Below are 20,688 nucleotides of genomic sequence, written 5' to 3' on the forward strand. Positions count from 1 at the left end.
AGTGTAATAAGCAAGATAATGAGCAGTCATACAGTCATTTTTCGTAATATAAACATCAACAGAACTATGACGCAAACCAGAGGTGGAATTCAGCTGTTTCTTGAGACTCTGTGGTCTCTTTCTTCTTACATAACAACATAATTTCAACTCAGATGATTATTTCTTGACTATTTAATTCATTATTCAGTACATAGCCATGTAATAAGCCCTGTGTTAATTTTACGATAATGAGCAACTGACTATACATTATCCCTTACATTTTTGGTTAAATGCTGTCAAACGTACCAGATTAATCAAAAACGTTTCTTTTTAATTAGGAGGGGTTTTTTTTCCTTTTACTGAAACAATTGTAAAAGGTTGTTATGAATTAATAAAAAAATAAAATAAAAAACAAATTTGTAAACAAATCTAGCCATAATTTAAAAACTGAATTCACATGTTTGCTTCTTTGATGCTCACACTTGTTTATAAAATGTTCAAATCATTCATTTATAATTATCTTAGTATTTTACATAATTAGAAATGATATTACCTGGCAAACATTTGGCATAATTGTTGTCCTATTTACCTTTAATTTAGGATCAACTTTGCACAAACATAAATACTATACTGTATACTCTCAATGAAAAAATGAGACATAATATCTTATGCCATTTAATTTAATTTGATCGATTTCAATTCTAAATATATATATATATATATATATATATATATATATATATATATATAAGAACATATTTGTTTTAGAATTTAAATTGATCAAATTATTTTCACAACTTCTGCTCTTTTCAATTCTTACTGTAAAAATCAAGGCAAATTGGATGATATTGACTTTTGGATGATAATCTGCTAATTCACTCTAGTCTCTCGGCAGTCACAACATCTCTAAAGAATTCCAGTTAGATTAACTAAAGTACAGCACACAACTTAAATGATCCACACAAAACACACAAACACAGCACAACATCAAAGTTTTCAGTCGTGGTCAGCATGGCGAACAAGACTTAAATTAGGCAGATTGGGTTAAAACTCATCTCGTTGTGGTAAAAACTTCACAAGTTTACTGACTGCTGATTGGTTCAGTGATTTCCTGATGGAAGTGTCAGAGCATGTGTTTGATTGGTGAACTCAGTGACCCTGTGTTGTGATATTAAGGTTTTCAAGCGTACTTTTAAGCTTAAGTAAAGAAAACAACGACAAATATGAATTTACACACTTTCACACAATACACTGCAAAAATGAATTGTCTTAGTCATTTTGTTTTGCTTTCCGGTAAAACATTTTGTAAACATGACAAATTTGCTTGATTTAGCTGAATGGCATTAGATATTATGTCTTTTTGCCAGAAAAATATAATAAACATTTTTGAGGTTAATGCTTAAAACAAGAAAAAACTATTTGCCAATGGGGTAAGAAAAATATAATTTTCTTACCCCAAATCGAGTTTTCTTGTTATAAGCATAAACCTCTCTAAAGTTTTATAGATTTTTACTGAAAGCAAGACATGATATCTTATGTAGTTTTGTCTTGTTTTAAGAATGTTTAGATATTTTTACTGTAAAACATGCCAAATGAACTGTTTAAGTAAATATAGGTGTTAAGGTGTTAAGCAAATGAACACAATGCAAAAATAATTCTTCCTCGTTAAATAATTTCTTCTAAAAATCTGGAAAAAATTATGTTCATTTTGGTAGTCTTGGCAAAGTCACAAAGTTTGGTTACCATACAAAATACGATGTGGTATTTAATATAAATATAAATAATGATTTACCTCTACCCTGTCAAAAATGACCCGAACGCAATAGGAGGGTTAATATAAATCGAATAAAATCTAGTAATCTTAAAACCAGAAAACAATTTGCCAATAACGTAAAACAAATTACAAATACACTAACTCGTATTCTCTGAAAACAAGTCTTACAATTTTGAACAAATTTGCATCTCAGGTGAATTTATTTTGTTTTAAATGTTTAAATATTTTTACTGGAAAACAAGATGAAATATTAAAATACTGATTTTTTTTTTTTTTTTTTTTTGCTACAGTTACTGATCCAACTTTTTCTACATTGTATTTCTATAGTGTAAATCCTACACAATAAAAACATAAATATTTTAAAAAACGTACTCCTGTCTCACTGTAACATTGTGATTGGTCACACAAAGTACGTGTGAAGACAGTGAACGCATCTTTACACAGTTCTGTCTGTCTTTGGAGACTCTGAGCAACTGGCCAAACTTCTACAATCGCTAACAAAATGCTAATTACACAGAATAAACTAGCCTTCAACAGTTGTTCATCAGATTTATATGAGGTAATTTATAGATGCTCCTGTGAAATGTAGAGTTCAATCTGCCGGACGTTCCAGTCAGATGTTTGTGACCCAGCAAAACTGAATCAACCATCAAATCTCCTATTCGAGCAAAGCTACATATGCTCACGAAGTACGGCCATGCAGCCGTGTGTGTGTCACCTTAATCTGATTTAGAGCTCAGTACTGCGAGCCAGTGAATGTGTGTTGCAAGCAGACTCTGTAATAACATACATCTGCTTCATCTGATTAATCCCCATATGCATTACCTTGTGTTGTCCAGCAGACACTCTAACACACATTAAACATTTAAATACACTAATAAGATGAGTGTGACGATAACGCTTATTTTTGTATGGTAACATAATTGCTGCCTAAATAAAAACTCTGTAGAAAAATCTGCAAGTTATCGTCAAAACTAAATGATGTATTTTCCGCAACTATGAATCCAAGTTTCGAGAAGGTCACTGTTGGAGAGACTGCATGACCCTGACATGGTAGGAACGCTAAATCAACACACGTTCCAAATAACAGACGGCAGAACATGGTGAAATATGAGACGTGAGTAAGAGAGCATGTCCGAAAGTGTCCAAATAAAAGAGAGAGGAAATGGACCCTAGAGAGTGAGTGTTGGATAACCCAAAGGACGCAGGAAGACAGAAAGAGCAAACTCCACACTTCCTCCAACAAGGAGACAGGAAAATAAAGAATGATACTGATAACACACACATACACAGAGGAAACAGGAACACCTTGGTCAGCTGAGCTGGATTCTAGCAGCTCTTTTGGAAATACACATTTCTAGTCAGCAGAAACACAAACACTAACAGCCACAACAGTGGCTTTACAACTTATTCACAGGGTCTCTGCAGGTTCGAAGGAACGTAATTTAAGACTTTTTAAGGCCAAATACAGTAAAAGAAAAATTAAAGACCACTTTTGCAATGAAACAAATGGTTTAAAAATAAATGAAATAATGAATTTAGCAAGTCAATAAAAAAACCACTGAGGCTACTTGGATGTCTCTGGACATGTTTATAATATTCAATTGTGCATTTATGTGTTTTCCTTTGTAAATAATATAATATAATATAAACTGGGATGCAAACATAAGAATGTGAAAAAGTTGAGAAAGTCATAGCAGGTGTTCTAGATATATATTTTTAGTTGATTTGTTTGTTGCATTTAAAGCCTTTAAAGTGTTTAAGCTTAAAAGTGATTTAAATAAGAAACATTTAGAAAAGAATGTAGAAAATTTGGGCAAATTAGCTTAAACAAATGTGACTAGCTGAAAGGTGAGTAGTTTGCACCTAGTAAAACTACGTGTCTTATGAATTCATTATGACCTAATGTTAACATATACAACTTTTACTGTCTATGTTTTATTTATTTTTGTAGAATTAACATTAAAACTCTAAATGAATTCATTATGAATGCTGAACATTTTCTTTAGAATGGCTGTTTAATGTTCACAAAATGTACTGAAAATGTGGAATCATGAAACCTTGATGCATAATCAGTTATTATGTATATTGAAAACAGATTATATACTATATATTAAAGAGAGATAATAGGGGCCTGGGTAGCGCAGCGAGTATTGACGCTGACTGCCACCCCTGGAGTCACGAGTTCGAATCCAGGGCGTGCTGAGTGACTCCAGCCAGGTCTCCTAAGCAACCAAATTGGCCCGGTTGCTAGGGAGGGTAGAGTCACATGGGGTAACCTCCTCGTGGTCGCGATTAAGGTTCTCGCTCTCAGTGGGGCGCGTGGTAAGTTGTGCGTGGATCGCGGAGAGTAGCATGAGCCTCCAAATGCTGTGAGTCTCCGTGGTGTCATGCACAGCGAGCTACGTGATAAGATGCGCGGATTGACGGTCTCAGAAGTGGAGGCAACTGAGACTTGTCCTCCACCACCCGGATTGAGGTGACCGCGCCACCACGAGGACCTACTAAGTAGTGGGAATTGGGCATTCCAAATTGGGAGAAAAGAAGAGAGAGATAATAATATATTTTCATATTATGTATATTATTAATATTATAATATTTATATGACTATATTATTATTTATGTATATTATTCAGGGATGTCGATTTAATGCGTTAACTCAATTGCGATTATCTAAAAAATAACACGTAAAAACATTTACACAATTAATACTGTCTCAGGACCGTAACAAGGAATATTCCTTCCATATTAGCAATTCAAGCAACACAAGATGAAAACACGTTCTTGCGTTCAAACACAACTTGATGGATCACAAATCTGAAGGCAGGGATCTCAAGACGTGTTTTTCTAAGTTAAACTTAGTTTAACTTGACACAGCGACCTAAAAACAGTATGTTTATGATGCAACACAACCGAGACGCTCCAAAAGCGTCCGTCTGACGCAGGTATACATTGGCGCGTCCTTAGACAAGCCCTTATAATAAATCTCGGACTGACTGATGAATTCAATTGCAAAACTGATTGCTGTGAACTGTAGGCCAATGATTGGCTTATGATCAATAATATGGAAATAAACAATATATTGCAATCTAAAGCCACTTTCTTTTAATGCTTCACTTGTGTGCCAAAATCATGTAATGCATTTTAATTATCTGTATTATTTTTTGTAATATACTGTATATATTTTATTTATAACTATTTAAATACAACTATTTATACTTATTTAATCATTATACATTGAATTATTGTTTTTACTAACGAGCTTACGTCATCCCTCTCATGAGCGCAATCACAGAAATGTACGGAAGCACACATTTGTAGATAAGAAGTATATAAGTATTGTTTTGTTTCTAAAAATAATTAATCGTTTGGTTTCAGAAGAACTTTATTTGTCGACTGGAGTCATGTGAATTATTTTGATGCACCATACATATGCATTTTGGTCCGTCAAAAAAATGGAGTACATTCACTTGCACTGTTTAAAGGAGGAGGAGTGAAATGAAATCCTAAAAATCTTAAATTCTATTTTGATGAAGAAAGAAACTCAGATACATCCTGGATGACCTGATGGTGAGTAAATTATCAGTGAATTTTCGTTTTTGGGTGAACTATTCCTTTGAGGACCTGTGGGTACCCTGTTTCAAGATAAATAACTCTAAATTTTAATGTTTCTTTCTTTTCTTTTTTTTGGGTCACAAAAAATTCAGGTGGAAAAAAAATAATTCAGAAAATGTATATTGCCTTTCAAAATTTGGTTCTTAGTTCGTATTATATCACATTTTATCAATACAAGTGCGTGACTTCACAAGGGTTTTGTGGCGCCTGCTTCATAAAACTACCACAAAATGCTAGACAATGTATTCGTCAAGAACTCAGTGTACCGAGCAAAGACACTGTATCGAAAGTTATTGTTTCTTTGTGAGATTACTGACTACAGACAAAAACACTTATTAAAACTGCTGACACATTCAAGGTTACTGAAACGGCACGGTTTATAGATCAAAGGTCACTATTAAGCAGGATGTCATGACATTTATGGTGTGTTTGAGTGATTTATGACCCATGACTTACAGTCCGCTGTTTGTGTATAATTGTTATTTTAAGTGTGTGTGTTACCCGTTGCGGTCATCTCCATCTGTAAGTGTGTTTTCAATGCCGCTGTCTGTTTCCACGTCCTCATGGAGTTCTGGATGAACGAGAGCCGTCGTGTCCTCATCCGTGAACGTTTCACACTCACTGTAAGCGCTCTCCGACCCCAGATAGGCACTGTCAGAGACCTCCGCCTGCTGAAGACACAAACGGGTTTGATATACATTCAAAAACACTGTCTGGAGTCAATAATTGCTAATGAAGATCTTGATCATTCAATTTGAGCTTTTCATGTCCACATCAGAAACATCTGTCAAACAGAAAGTACGCCTACGACATCATCAGGCAGATACAGAGTTTTTAATAATGCACAGATGTGTGTCTGCACATCAGCAGACACAAACCACTGTTAAATAACACTGCAGTGGCTGAGTGGATATCTCAGAAACTGTCTAACCTATTAAATCAAGCAGCAAGACATATAGCAGCAGATTGCAAAAAGGTTCAAAAGTTTATTACGTAAACAAATAAGAGCGACTAAGATGCAGCAGGGTAATTCTCATGAAACCTGTCAACAAAATGTCCTAGTAATATTAAAGGATTCAATACAAGTTAAGCTCAATCTACAGCATTTGTGGCATAACTTTGATTACTACAAAAATTATTTCGACTCGTCCCTCCGACTCGCAAAAATGGGGGTGGGGGGGCCTGGGCAGCTCAGTGGTAAAGACACTGACTACCACCCCTGGAGTTCGCGAGTTCGAATCCAGGGGCACTGAGTGACTCCAGCCAGGTCTCCTAAGCAACCAAATTGGCCCGGTTGCTAGGGAGGGTAGAGTCACATGGGGTAACCTCCTCGTGGTCGCCATAATGTGGTTCGATCTTGGTGGGGGAGATTCATCCTCCGCCACCAGGATTGAGGCAAGTCACTACGCCACCACAAGGACTTAGAGCGCATTGGGAATTGGGCATTCCAAATTGGGGAGAAAAAGGGGAGAGAAAAAAAAAAAAGCAAAAACCTGGGTTAAAGTGAGGCACTTACAATGGAAGTGAATGGGGCCAATCTGTAGATTTACATTTATGCATTTGGCAGACGCTTTTATCCAAAGTGACTTACAGTGCACTTATTACAGGGACAATCCCTCCAGAGCAACCTGGAGTTAAGTGCCTTGCTCAAGGACACAATGGTGGAGGCTGTGGGGATTGAACGGGCAACCTTCTGATTACCAGTTATGTGCTTTTGCCCACTGTGCCACCACCACTCTGTAAACGTTAAGATTCATTAAACAGTTGCACCACTTTTGCACATGCTATTTCAGCACAAATAACTGCGTGTCATTCACTAACCACTCGCAATCACATTTAGTGGGCGCAATCAGCGCTAAAATTGCGCTGCGTCTTAAATATTTAAATGAAGTCATTGTCATTCCTTTCCACACAAATACGCCTACTTTCTATGTAAATTAGGCTCATTAAAGATTGTGTTTCATTCACAAAAATCTGCGCAATTTACATCGAGCTATTACCACCAAATGAAGGTAGGTGGTGATGTTTGTGAACATTTTAAACCGATCATTTCAGAAGTAATTAATCAAATAATCATCAAATGATGTTGAAGAGCGTTATAACCTGGCATATATCCAGAGGTGTGGTGTCATCAAGCACATGTTCTGCATGTTAAAGAGATGATCCAGGTGTCTGGATCAAAGTGATGCTGTTCAGTCCTGGCAAGGTGGGTGAAATACGGTGGTCTGCGGCATCCTCGGCTATACTGCGCTCAGAATCAGACCGCAATATGTGTGTTTACATGATTTCAGTGTGATAAAATCATTTACTAACCTTTTCTGTGTAAAGTTATATCCAATTTTACAACGTTGCCATGACGACATAATGTGGTAAACTCTGTAATCCGACGATTTAAACAACTTTGCAGCATGAATAATACACAAGTTTAAACTGAAGAATTGACGTTAAGTGCTTTATAAAATTATTAGCTTCACATTTCTGCCTTTAAACCCTCCAAAAATTGGCCCCATTTACTTCCATTGTAAGTGCCTCACCGTAACCTCCATTTTTAACGAAAAGGAGGGACGAGTCGAAATTAATTTTTGTGGCAATCAACATTATGCCACAAATGTTGTTGATTGAGCTTAACTTGTATTGAACTGGGAATATTTCTTTAAAACACTAAATCAATACAAAACAATGTAAATTATATTTTGCATAAAGAAAATAAAGCCTACATAAAGGACAACTCAGATTTTTTGCATTGTGACATTATTTTCAGGACTTTTAATCATATTTTGCCACCCAATTCTCAATATCGTAATGCATCCGGACGTTTTACTATTACTATTCTCACTGTTTTCAATGATAATTCTCATTACCATAACACAGTCATTTTATTTATGTAAATGTTTTTATTCATTAAAATCAGCTAAGCTGAAAGGCGTACCAAGGGATGTATGAATACTTTACAATTTAATGATTTTGTTTTTGCCTTGTGATAATGAGAATTAGGAGGTAAAATATGCTTAATTGTCACAAAAATAATGTCACAATGTAAAAAAAAAAAAATCTTCTTTTAGGCTTCATTTTCTATATGCAAAATATAATTTCTTATTTGTTTCTTTTGATTTGAGAAAAATAAGACCAGGACATTCTCTAGACAGGTTTTGTGAGAATCACCCAGCTGATCAGAACAGAAAGGCTACAACAAAACAGGAGACTATAGATCAAAATGTACCACAAAATATGATTTAATATACTGTATGCATCTCATTATAAACCCCTGCCTGTAATCCACTAAAACAAATGATAATGACAGTAAATAGTAGTACAGTAGTCTTGGTACATTTTACAATGTTGAAAGAGATCTGGCCACCATAAGGGGGACAAATAAACAAAAACAATCTAGAACAATACAGCAAATTGCCAAAAGATTGCAATGTCTTTATAGACACTTGAATGAAAACATAAGAAGTCAACACAACGCTCACAAAACTGAACCAATCTTCCAGATATTTGGATGGCTATTGTGAATTAGTAACAAAATTTGACTTAAGCTAAGATTGAACCTTGAATCTTAAATGTGCATCTCAAAGCCTGACATACCTGTGTGAGTCCGTGAGTGACTCGTAGAGCAGGAGAGGCCATAACAAGAACCATTCTACCTAGTAAAGTACCAGCACACGGGAAAAACAGGTTTACTAATAAACCTTAATCCTGACTGCTTCCTCCTTCACTCACAGTCAACATATAGAATCAACAGAGAGAGACAAAGACACATATTACTCCTCGTCTGTACCACTGGAAATGAGCACCAAAGTCCAAAGCGCACCAGGACCAGGAATGGGCGGAGTCCATGCCCACTGGCCACCCCCCAGTTAATTAACATTAATGTGCCAACCGAACTTCTCAACACACTACTAAGCACAATGCGTGCAAACATGCAGTGGCTGTGGCACAAAACCTAGTGAGCAGTCTACCTAGGCAGCATTTTTGGGCATGATAGGTATTGTTTCACATCTACCCACTTATAAAACAATTAGGCTGTGTCTCAAAACCTAATGAGCATTTTTGGGAAATTGGTCTTTATTGGTTTGGTTTTAAGACACAGCCTAGTACTGTTTTTCAGTGCAGTCTGTTCCCATGTGAACTAACAGCCAACGGTACCAAAACATTAACAATTCCCACCTAACACACACACAAACAAACACTTCATTAATAACACTGATTAATAACAGGTGTGTGTTATGAAAAAATCTTTCACCAGCTTAGCCTACAGTATATACTGTCAACTGTATGTGTGTGTATTTGTGAGTGAGTGTGTGTATGTATGTGTGTGTTTGTTTCTTTGGACGAGGTGCTACACCAAACCACCTAATCCTGTGTGTTTTGAAAGCAAACATGGAAACAGCACAGCCATTCATCACCTACAGGAAAACACACAGGTGTGTGTGTGTGTGCGTGTGTGCGTGTGTGTGTGTGTGAGAGAGAGAGAGAGAGAGAGAGAGAAGTGACAGAAATTAGGAAATGGAAAATCAGATTTCAAAAACAAGACTCAATAGGTACATTTCTATATTTGAGCAAATATGCTAAATACTGCCGGGAATAATACACACAATCTACAATTTGAAAAGTGTTTTGGGTTTCTGAAATCAATTCATCAAGGAATATTAAGTGTTCAATACAAGTTAAGCTCAATCGACAGCATTTGTGGCATAATGTTGATTACCACAAAAATGTATTTCAACTCATCCCTAATTTTCTTTAGACAAAAACAAAAACTGAGGTTACAGTGAGTTACTCACATTGGAAGTGAATGGGGCCAATTTTTGGAAGGTTTAAAGGCAGAAATGTGAAGCTTATAATATTATAAAAGCACTTACATTAATTCTTGTTAAAACTCATGTATTATTTGAGCTGTAAAACCCAATCGGTTGTTCTAGGGTTTTCAGCGTTAAGTCTTCATGGCAACAAAGTTGTAAAATTGGATATAACTTTACACAGAAATGGTTAGTAAGCGATTTTATCACACTAAAATTACGTTAACATGCAAATTGTTTACATCTTGTGGCTATACTTTTGAAAAAGTGAGTATTTTGATGTTTATGGTTGGCCCCATTCACTTCCAATGTTAGTGCCTCACTGTAACCTACATTTTTGCTTTTTTCTAAAGAAAAGAAGGGATGGGTTGAAATGAATGTTTGTGGGAATCAACATTATGCTACAAATTATGTCGACTAAGCTTAACTTATATTGAACCTGGAATATTCCTTTAATTTATCGCCTCATTATTGGTTGCTCTTGAGAGTGTTTCACCCGTCATATAATTGGTGGTGGCGTAGTGGACTAAAGCACTGAACTGGTAAGCAGAAGGTTGCTGGTTCAATCCCCACAGCCACCATCATTGTGTCCTTGAGCAAGGCACTTAACTCCAGGTTGCTCCAGGGGGATTGTCCCTGTAATAAGGGCACTGTAAGTCACTTTGGATAAAAGCGTCTGCCAAATGCATAAATGTAAATGTAAATAATTGCGGGGTTAACTACACTATTACATAACTCATTGTAATAACAAATACTTTTCGTAGACAGGGATGTAACCACCATAAATATTGAGAGGGACACGCCCCACAACTCTCTGAATATTCTTAATATTAATTATATTAACAGGTTTCAGCTTTTTCCTTTTGGATTTAAACTGAATTGGAAAAATTTTACCAGGCCTTCATCATTTACTTTAGATACTTTTTAAATGCCTTATATTTACATATTTTAATTAAAGATTCTTTATTTTACTGTTGTAGCCTTGTCCCACACCCAGACATTCAATATTTAACTATGAAAATCCATTACAAAAATACAAATTATTACATGTTTGAAAATATGATCATCTAAATAAAGAGTAAAATAAGCATAAATCATTTCAACATTTATAGTGTAAACATTATTTATATAAATTGTCAAAAATTACGTCTGTCCCACAGTTATGGCTCATTTCCACCACACCAAACAATTTTGCCCCTAATAAACTTTTTAAAATTTTTTTATTAATATTAATTAATTGTTAACAAAGTGGACAAAAGTGAAGAGCATTCTTGAGATTTATTATGAGAAAAAAGGTGATGTTTAACGAAAACAAAGAAAAATAAAGATAAATATAAATTGTGAGAAGAATATTTTTAAAGTGCATCATTTCCAGTCAAGCTGCAATTTTGCCAAATTATGCAAAAATGTGTGAAAATATTGTTTAAAGGATTAGTCACCCAAAAATTAAAACCCTCTCATGATTTACTTACCTTTAAGCCATCCCAGATGTGTATGACTTTCTTTCTTCAGCAGAACTGAAGTGAAGATTTTTATAAGCACATTTCAGCTCTGTTTATCCATACAATGCAAGTGAATGGGTGCCATCAGGCTGTTGGCTATTTGACTGTCCAAAAGGAGTTCAGTCATTTCAAACAGCAAACTTTAAAATAAATCGCTTTCTGCCACCAGTCGACGCATCACAAGATGCAAGCGCAGTGCCGTATTCACACGAGAAGTCAGAAGCGCGCACTTTGTATACAACAGAAGAACGAACGTCACCAGAAAGTTCGGTCATTTCAAACAGCAATCCAGCGTTGGCCAGAAGCAACGATTTAAAGTTAAAAACATTTTAATTATCGATTTATTTTTAACACAAACCTATCGGTTTGCTTCTGAAGACAATAATTGATCGACTGTGGATTACTTTTATGCTACCTAAATATGCCTTTTGGACCATCAAATAGCCAGCAGCCTGATGGCACCCATTCACTTGCATTGTATGGATAAACAGAGCTGAAATGTGCTTATAAAAATCTTCACTTCGGTTCTGCTGAAGAAGGAAAGTCATCCACATCATGAGAGAATTTTCATTTTTGGGTGAACTATTTCTTTAATTGTGTATATTTAGGAAACATAAAATGTTAGCAATGAAATTAGCTTTAGCAAGACAAAGGAGTTTGCAATTTTATTTAAAAACGTACAAAATTTCCATCAGCGTCATTTCCACCACAGAATTCTATTAAACACAATACATAATTTGAGATGTGCTGGAAAGGGCACTGTAGTGGGAATTTTCATAACAAAAAAATGACATAATTCACCTGCAATGCATGTACATACACTGCTGGACATTGTTAGTGGACAAAATAAACAAACTAGCGAGAGTGTGAAAGACTTTACAGAACTCCATAGTGCTAAAAGTTCCTGAAGTTGAAGAAACTCACATACAGTATATTTAAATTATATGTGTGTACCAGTATACACTGATGAGCCAAAACATTATGACCACCTGCCTAATATGCTGTTGGTCCTCCGCGTGCCACCAAAACAGCGCCAACCCGCCGAGGCATGGACTCTACAAGACCCCTGAAGGTGTCCTGTGGTATCTGGCACCAAGACATTAGCAGCAAATCCTTCAAGTCCTGTAAGTTGCGAGGTGGAGCCGCTGTGGATCGGACTTGTTGGTCCAGCACATCCCATAGATGCTTAATCGTATTGGGATCTGGGGAATTTAGAGGCCAGTGCAACACCTTGAACCCTTCATGTTTCTGAAACCATTCCCGAACAATATGTGCAGTGTGGCATGTTGCATTATCCAACTGAAAGAGTCCACTGCCATCAGGGAATACCATTGCCATGAAGGGGTGTACCTGGTCTGCAACAATGTTTTGGTAGGTGGCACGTGTCCAGTTGACGTCCACATGAATCGCCGGACCCAGGGTTTCCCAGCCGAACATTGCCCAGAGCATCAAACTCCCTCCACCGGCTTGTCGTCTTCCCACAGTGCATCTTGGTGCCATCACTTCCCCAGGTAAACAGCACACATGTACACGGCAGTCCATGTGATGTAAAAGAAAACGGGACACATCGGACCAGGCGACCTCCTTCCACTGCTCCAAGGTCCAGTTCCGACACTCAGGTGCCCATTGTAGGTGCTTTTGAAGGTGGACAGGGGTCATCATGGGCAATCTGACCGGTCTGCGGCTACGCAGCCCCATACGCAGCAGGGTGCGATGCACTGTGTGTTGTGACACATTCCTCCCCTAACCATCATTACAATTTTCTGTGACTTGTGCCACAGTAGACCTTCTGTTGGCTCAGACCAGACAGGATAGCCTTTGTTGACCTCGTGCATCGATGAGCCTTGGGCACCCAACATACTGTCGCAGGATTGTGGTTTGTCCCACCTCGGACCACTGTCGGTAGGTACTCACCACTGCTGACTGGGAGCACCCCACAAGCCTTGCCGTGTCAAGAGATGCTCTGATCCAGTTGTCTGGCCATAACAATTTGGCCCTTGTCAAAGTCACTCGGGTCTTTACTCCTGCCCATTTCTCCTGCATTCAACACGTTGACACGTATGTACGAGATGATTGTTCGCTTACCATCTAATCCAGACCTTGACATGTGACCTTCTTAGGAGATGATCAACGTTATTCGCTTCACCTGTAAGTGGTCATAATGTTTAGGCTCATCGGTGTATGTGTATATATATATTTATATACATTGTGCTAGATTATAAATATAAATACATTTATATATATTAATATTTTATAAATAAATTATGCTAGATTTTATTAATGAATAAGTCAAACACACATTTCAACACAAAACCAGCAGGAGGCACTAAAGCAGAACAATGCACACGCTGCAGTTTTCCATTTATCAAAGTTCTGAGCTGCTCTCCTGCGGTCTTTCAATATTTTTGGGAATTTGTGGAATGTGCTGGTTTGGATTCCACAATTCTGCAATAATGGGCTCCTAAAATGCAGATTTATCATGCTCTTTGTGACAGAGGGGAGGACAGAAAACAACCACAATGTTGGTGTGTGATACCTCATCATACTCCTCTGGAGGTCCATTGGCTTCCACTGCACTGAACTGAGTCTTGTAAATATCTGGATCAGAACCTGTCAGAGAGAAAACATGTCATTAACTACTCAAACTCATGTTGTTGCAAACCTGTTTGACTTTCTTTCTTTCTTTCATGGAACACAAAAGGAGATGGTTGGAAGAATGTTAGCCCCAGTCACCATTCACTTTGATTGCATATTTTTTCCCATACAATGAAAGTGAATGGTGACTGAGGCTAACATTCTGCCGAACACTCTCCTTTTGTGTTCCATATAAAAAAAATATATATATTTTTTTTAAAAAACGTACAGGTTTAGAACAACACGAGGGCGAGTAAATTAATTTTCCGTTTTGGAGATGCAGTGGTTAATGACATTCACGTTCTTTCAAATGGAATAAGTCAGACAAAGCTGAGCTGTCTGGATTCCAGGAAACTATATTTATATAAGAGTCTGCTCTAACTAACTGGAATTTTCAAACGCATGGGAAGATCTCGGGCAAACTGATTTTTGTGTCTGGTTGAGGATCCTAATATTACAAGAAACATCTACTGTAAAATTTCTTAAACTTACATGCAGATCTTGAGTGTTAGGCCAAAAAAATCTGAAACAAATTTACCAAATATATTTACCCAAATTCACCTTTCTTAAAAACTAAAATGCAATGATGTAATAAATACATGTGTGCTTTGGCCCACAAAAGTTCATTATTGAGTGAGTACATAAAAAACCCATGTTTAAAACCATGTCCTTGTCTTACCCCATTTCCCTACAGTAAGCCTACAATAATGATTTTTATTTTGAGAGAATTTGAGCTGTTGGGTCAGATTTGGCGCAAAATTGCAGGCATATATCATGCATCCTTACGTGTTTACGTCATATCCGTAAGCTAAAAAAAAGAAGGTCCGGCTGTGTGGCAAGAAGCAGGAAGCGAGTGCGACAGCTGTTCAGTCAAACCAGTCGTGGTTTCAGGAGTCAGGACAGCAGCGGAGTGAAATCACTCTCCTAATGGATTTAACTGTTGTTTACCTGTTATAATGCTTGGATATGTTTTCTGGTAGGGTTGTTGAAGCTTATATTGTTTGTCATGCTTTAATGAACGAACATAACTTATGTGTACCAATCGCAATGTGTTTATAAGTTTCTTTTTTTCAGTGAAGTTACGTTTACTCATATTCATGACTTCGGAGTATTTTATAACAGTACTGCAGTTTCAAGATTCCCAAATTGTGTGTCTGAAAGTGTGTTTGCCGCTGTTTTCTTAGGCTTTTTTTTCTTCTTCTTTTTTTCTTAACTCAGTCACAGAAATGCACAAGTTGTTGTCACTTTCCTTTGTCCATTTAGCAGAAAAATATATCTATTTTTTTTCTGCCTGATGAAGAACAAATAATCTAAACGTTGCTAGCAAGTGTAAGCCAACAAAATATTTTTGGAGCAAAAAATATGTGTACGGACACTTGCCATTTTATCCTTTTAGCAGATGTTTAAACAGATCCAAAAAGCCACTATAGGTACAAAGTGGTTCGCCATTAATTTATGCTCATCTCAAGTTGTCTATAATGTACCGATTTCATAGCACAGTAATGTTTATTAATTTTTTTAGTGTGTAACCATCTCTCTGTTGTAACTTTACTTCCAAATAAACGATTACAAATGTATTATTGCAATTGTTATTTTGCATATTTCATGTTCAATAAAGTATTTCATCATTATTAAATCCTCATTTATCGTTTTTATATTACACACTTACTGTTTGCAGTGCAAAGACCTACTGTTGTAATATGATGGTTCACTTACATTCACATTTATTGATTTGGCAGATGCTTTTATCCAAAGCGACTTACAAAAGAGGAATAATACATCATAAGTGAATCATCTTTAGGAGACAGTGGTATGAAAAGTGCTGCATTACAAAGTTTCACTAGAATCAGAATCGTAGTATTCAAGACAGATTAAAGTGCAACAAGAATATATAATTAAAAAAATATATACATTTATGAGTGACTGGTTAAGTGCTCATGGAAAAGATGTGTTTTTAGCCGTTTTTAAAGACAGAAAGTGAGTCCGCTTCACGGATGGTCATTCCACCAACGTGGTACGACGAAACCGAAAGTCCGGGAAAGTGTTTTGGTGCCTCTTTGTGTTGGTACAACAAGGCGCCGCTCTTTAACCGACCGCAGTCTTCTGGTGGGAACATAGCTCTGCAAAAATGATTTTAGGTATGCTGGGGCAGTACACTTGCATTGTCCACTGAGGCTGTAGATTGTAATAAAAAAAACAAGTGTCTTCAATTGGACTCATTTCAGTCATTCCACAAGTTTCACCTCTTAAAATGATATGTGTAGTACAAAACAAACATTAATGTTTATTGTGTAGTGGATAAAACACTTTAATAGTCATATTAAAATGTAATTGTGTTGTTTATATTCCTCAAAGTATGTAATATATAGATTATACATTTTTAAGCGAGCAGCATAACATCAACATGAAAATAGTTCGTCATGAGTCCGCTCTGCAGGTAATCACAGAGTCCTCAAACCGTGACATTCATCCGCTATAAGAGGAGTGCCGAATCACAACTTGCATAAATGCTTCAACTGCTAGAGGGCCAAAAGTAACATAGTGTAGCTTTAACTTGTTATTTGGCATTATTTTGTTATATCCACATTATAAAGTGTGGCCACACTTGTTTTGGGGTAAAAGGTTTCATAGAGTAACTACTATTGAAGCATTAGAGGAAATGTTTCCTTTACATGCTACAACAGTGTTTCCCATTAATTAGCTAGACTGTGGCGGTCTGCCAACATAAAAGATCTCTAACGCTGTGTTTTGCACCATTGCTTCGGCAAAGCATCTCTCACTCCCAGTCAGTGTGATAATGTATAGCCTTTATTGTACATGGTAGATCTTGCTGCAATAACATGATGAAAAAGTAGATCTAATTTCATAGGACTATGAGCATCCCTGCTGTAAATGATGGCGATGGAGGCTTGTCTTTATTTGACCACCATACGTGACATAAAATAATTACCATATGACAATAGCCTCCTCCCCAATCTAGTGCAAGTTTACATTTCTGTCACAGAGAATTGAGTTGATTGCATGGGTACACTATCAGGTTGGGCATCGGTCATAATTTTAGAAAAATATACAACATGTTTTTGACATGTTACTTTAGCATGTAACATAAATGTCCTTTTTTCACTCTGGACAAGTAACTTTTTTTCTCAGACATGTGAATGACCAATTTATTTGTCCGGAGGACAAGCACATGACAGTGCTTAATGTCGTATGCTCTAGTCGATTTTATGTTTTGACCATTTGTGAACTGCGTTGAACTCGTTTAAACTCGTAGACTCATCTCGTTTATGCTTTGTGGGTGTGAACTTTTTGCCGTGTCATCACCATTCATATCTATACAACCAATGTGTTTATGATTAAATTACTACTAGAGCACAACATTGTTTACAAGAGCACCAAGTTCTTCATAGATCTAGCCTCTTAATTTTGCTCTCAAAGTGCACCAGATCGATACATTTAATTTTAAAATGTAAAAACAATTCTTCCGGGGGGCCATGCCCCGGATCCCCCACCACAGTCTCACAAAATCCTGTAGGAAACACTGTACAGAGTAAAAATAGACAGGGTGAGAGATGTTCCAGTCACTCATACATTAATGAAGAGAGAAATCTGACTCGTGAAACACAGGATGCTCTACAGGCCATTAGAAACAAGATGCTAGATCTGCTATGACTCTGACATCATCCTTATTACTGAAAACGCTTTCACTGTGATATCATTACAAAACCATCAAGTGCTTTAAATCAACTCCATCATCTTCAAATTAGATCTAGAAAGAGAGATTATATGCTCTAAATTGCATTTATATGTGTGTGCATTCACCAGTCTTAGTTAACAGAATCCAGATGAACCATATGAATGTTTTACAGGAGCATATATTCAAATGTGTAAAGCATCTGTTTTGGGAAACATAACATTTACATAACAAGTGTTTCTTCAATGTCTATTATATATTGTAATTTATGGCAGCTGACTGTGTGTAGAGGATGTTCAGGTGTATTCTGACCCATTTTCTTTGTGTTTTATTGTATATGGCTTGGCGGTTAAGGCTCTGGGTTACTGACTAGATGGTCAGGGGTTCAAGCCCCAACACCGCCACGATGCCACCGTTGGGCCCTTGAGCAAGGCGCTTGACCCCATCTGCTCCAGGGGCGCCGTATCATGGCTGACCCTGCGCTCTGACCCCAGCTTGGCTGGGATGTGCAAAAACAGGGTGGCATGGCGGTTAAGGCTCTGGGTTACTGATCAGAAGGTTAGGGGTTCAAGCCCCAGCACTGCCAAGGTGCCACTGTTGGGCCCTTGACCCTATCTGCTCCCTGCACTCCGACGCCAGCTTAGCTGGGATATGTGGAAAAAAAAAAAGAATATCACTGTATATGTGCAAATGTATAATGTGTGATAAATAAAAAATTATAATTAAAATTATTATAATTACAAAATGAATTAAACAGTAATGTTAATGCTACTGGGTGGGTTTTGCATTTACCAGGACAAATTGTTCAAAATAAAACAAATGCGCAGAAAAATACGTGGATGGAAACCCAGCTATTTACATGCAATAACAATCCTCAGTGTTAAAGGAAAAGAGTAAAGTAGGCTATAAATAAATGCATTATAGACTAGAAATGATTGAATAAAATTCCACAAATTAATTTGCATCGGTGTAACAATGGAAAAATTTTATTGGTCAAGTTGCCCCCAGGTGGCTCATCTTACCCACTGACCAGGAGCCACTTATCCCTAACCTGGGGAAAGTTCAACGCAACGAAACAAGAGAAGTAGTAAGATCTATATAAGTGAGAGTATTTCTAACCTAACTTTATTTTGGGGACAAAAGAATGAAGTCATCTTAATGTAAAAAAAAAATTTGTTCCAAAATGAAAAATGGTTCGTAATTGGACTAAACTATTCCTTTATTCAGTTCTGAAAAAGCCAAAAGTTGCATTTTAGGGTTTGGGTTCCTCTATAGTATAATTAAGCTTCAATTAAGACCAGTATAAATAAATAGGAAGTCCCACCATGATATAAAACATGATGCGGTTGTGTGTGTAGTGCTGTACCTTCACTGCTAATTGCGCTGATGCCTCTGTGGAAATCCTCAAAACTGATCACACCCAGACCGCTGGGATCCAAGAACCGCGTCAGATCCTTCACCTGAAACCACAAACACACACCAATTACTTAACAAACACCCAAACAATTCCTCTTACAAAAACAGAGATATTCCCATCTGTGAGGAGGAGGAGGGTGTGGCCGGGCCCTGAGGACACATGCCCGGCACTTAATGAGGAGTGGCTGAGGACCGGGCGACGGCGTGTCCGGGGACTGGTGAGCGAGTTTTTTCTCTCTCTCTGTCTCTCCCCCTCGTTCTTTCCCTCTCCCCTCTCCTTCCCCTCATCTCTCCCAGGGCTCCAGAGATGCGGGGAAGACCTGCCGGCAGCAGGACGGCCAGAAGGGCAACCAGGAAGGGAGGGGAGTCCGTCAAGCAGTAAATTTCCCCTGCCTGAATCGGGCAGTGGAGGAGTGTGACGAGGAGGAGGGCGTGGCCGGGCCGTGAGGACACACGCCCTGCGCTGAATTGTCCTAATCAGCCGGGAGGGGATAAAGATGAGCCGGAGGCACCAGTTTGAGAGAGAGAGAGACGTGGCCGCTGTGTGTGTCTGTGTGTTTATGTTTCTTTAAATTGACTTATGTCATTAAAGTTATGTTGACTGTTCCCGCCGCCTCCTTGCCCATCCTTGAACCCCGTTACACCATCCATTACATAAAAACACAAGACACAAAAATACAGACTAACCCTCCCATAAAAAACAGTTAACTGTGTGCATGTGAAATGTTTTGGCCTTGTCTAGTTTAATCCTCATCTTATGATATAATCACCAATTATATATTTTACAGGCCCATTCAAAAGGTAATACATTATATGTAATTTTTCATTTAAGTTGATTTAGCCCCTCTATAGAAGCATCTCATTTAAAGTGTGAAACTGATTAATCACATGAGTGGTGTTACTTTGATTTCACACTGTAAAAAACACTGTGTGACTGACTGAGTCATCTTATTGACATCTGACGATTAAGCAGAAAATAGTCATTAACAACCCCGCCATTTAATATTTTGCTGTTGACCCAACTATAAACTTCTGTGGACTTCACAAGCTAATTCTTGCTGTTCAGATGAATAATTCTTCATTTGAAGATTATTTAAACATTAAATGCATAGGTGTTTCACTAAACATTATTACAAACTCGGGTCTTTAGCTATTCGGCATGCTCATCTATCACAAATGGACCTACAAAATGCTCAGATAGTGTACAATTTTAACAAAATTTTCAAGAAATATAGAAAAGAATATATTCTGATACATTTTGATGTTTTATTT

At 37.3% G+C, this 20,688-nt stretch overlaps 1 protein-coding gene across 2 annotated transcripts in view; it reads right to left on the minus strand.

Moving 5' to 3' along the window:
* The window catches only part of rab11fip3 (RAB11 family interacting protein 3 (class II)), a 46,887-nt gene that overhangs the window by 16,292 nt on the left and 9,907 nt on the right, over positions 1-20,688 (minus strand). For both annotated transcript variants that reach the window (XM_051681982.1, XM_051681981.1), the window contains exons 2-4: positions 19,367-19,460; positions 14,209-14,282; positions 5,870-6,039 (exon numbers count right to left, since the gene is read on the minus strand). In XM_051681982.1, coding sequence (XP_051537942.1) covers positions 5,870-6,039; positions 14,209-14,282; positions 19,367-19,460 — 338 coding nt within the window. The remainder of the gene's footprint in view (positions 1-5,869; positions 6,040-14,208; positions 14,283-19,366; positions 19,461-20,688) is intronic.

The sequence above is a fragment of the Myxocyprinus asiaticus genome, chromosome 41 (assembly GCF_019703515.2).
Source record: "Myxocyprinus asiaticus isolate MX2 ecotype Aquarium Trade chromosome 41, UBuf_Myxa_2, whole genome shotgun sequence".
NCBI lineage: Eukaryota > Metazoa > Chordata > Actinopteri > Cypriniformes > Catostomidae > Myxocyprinus > Myxocyprinus asiaticus.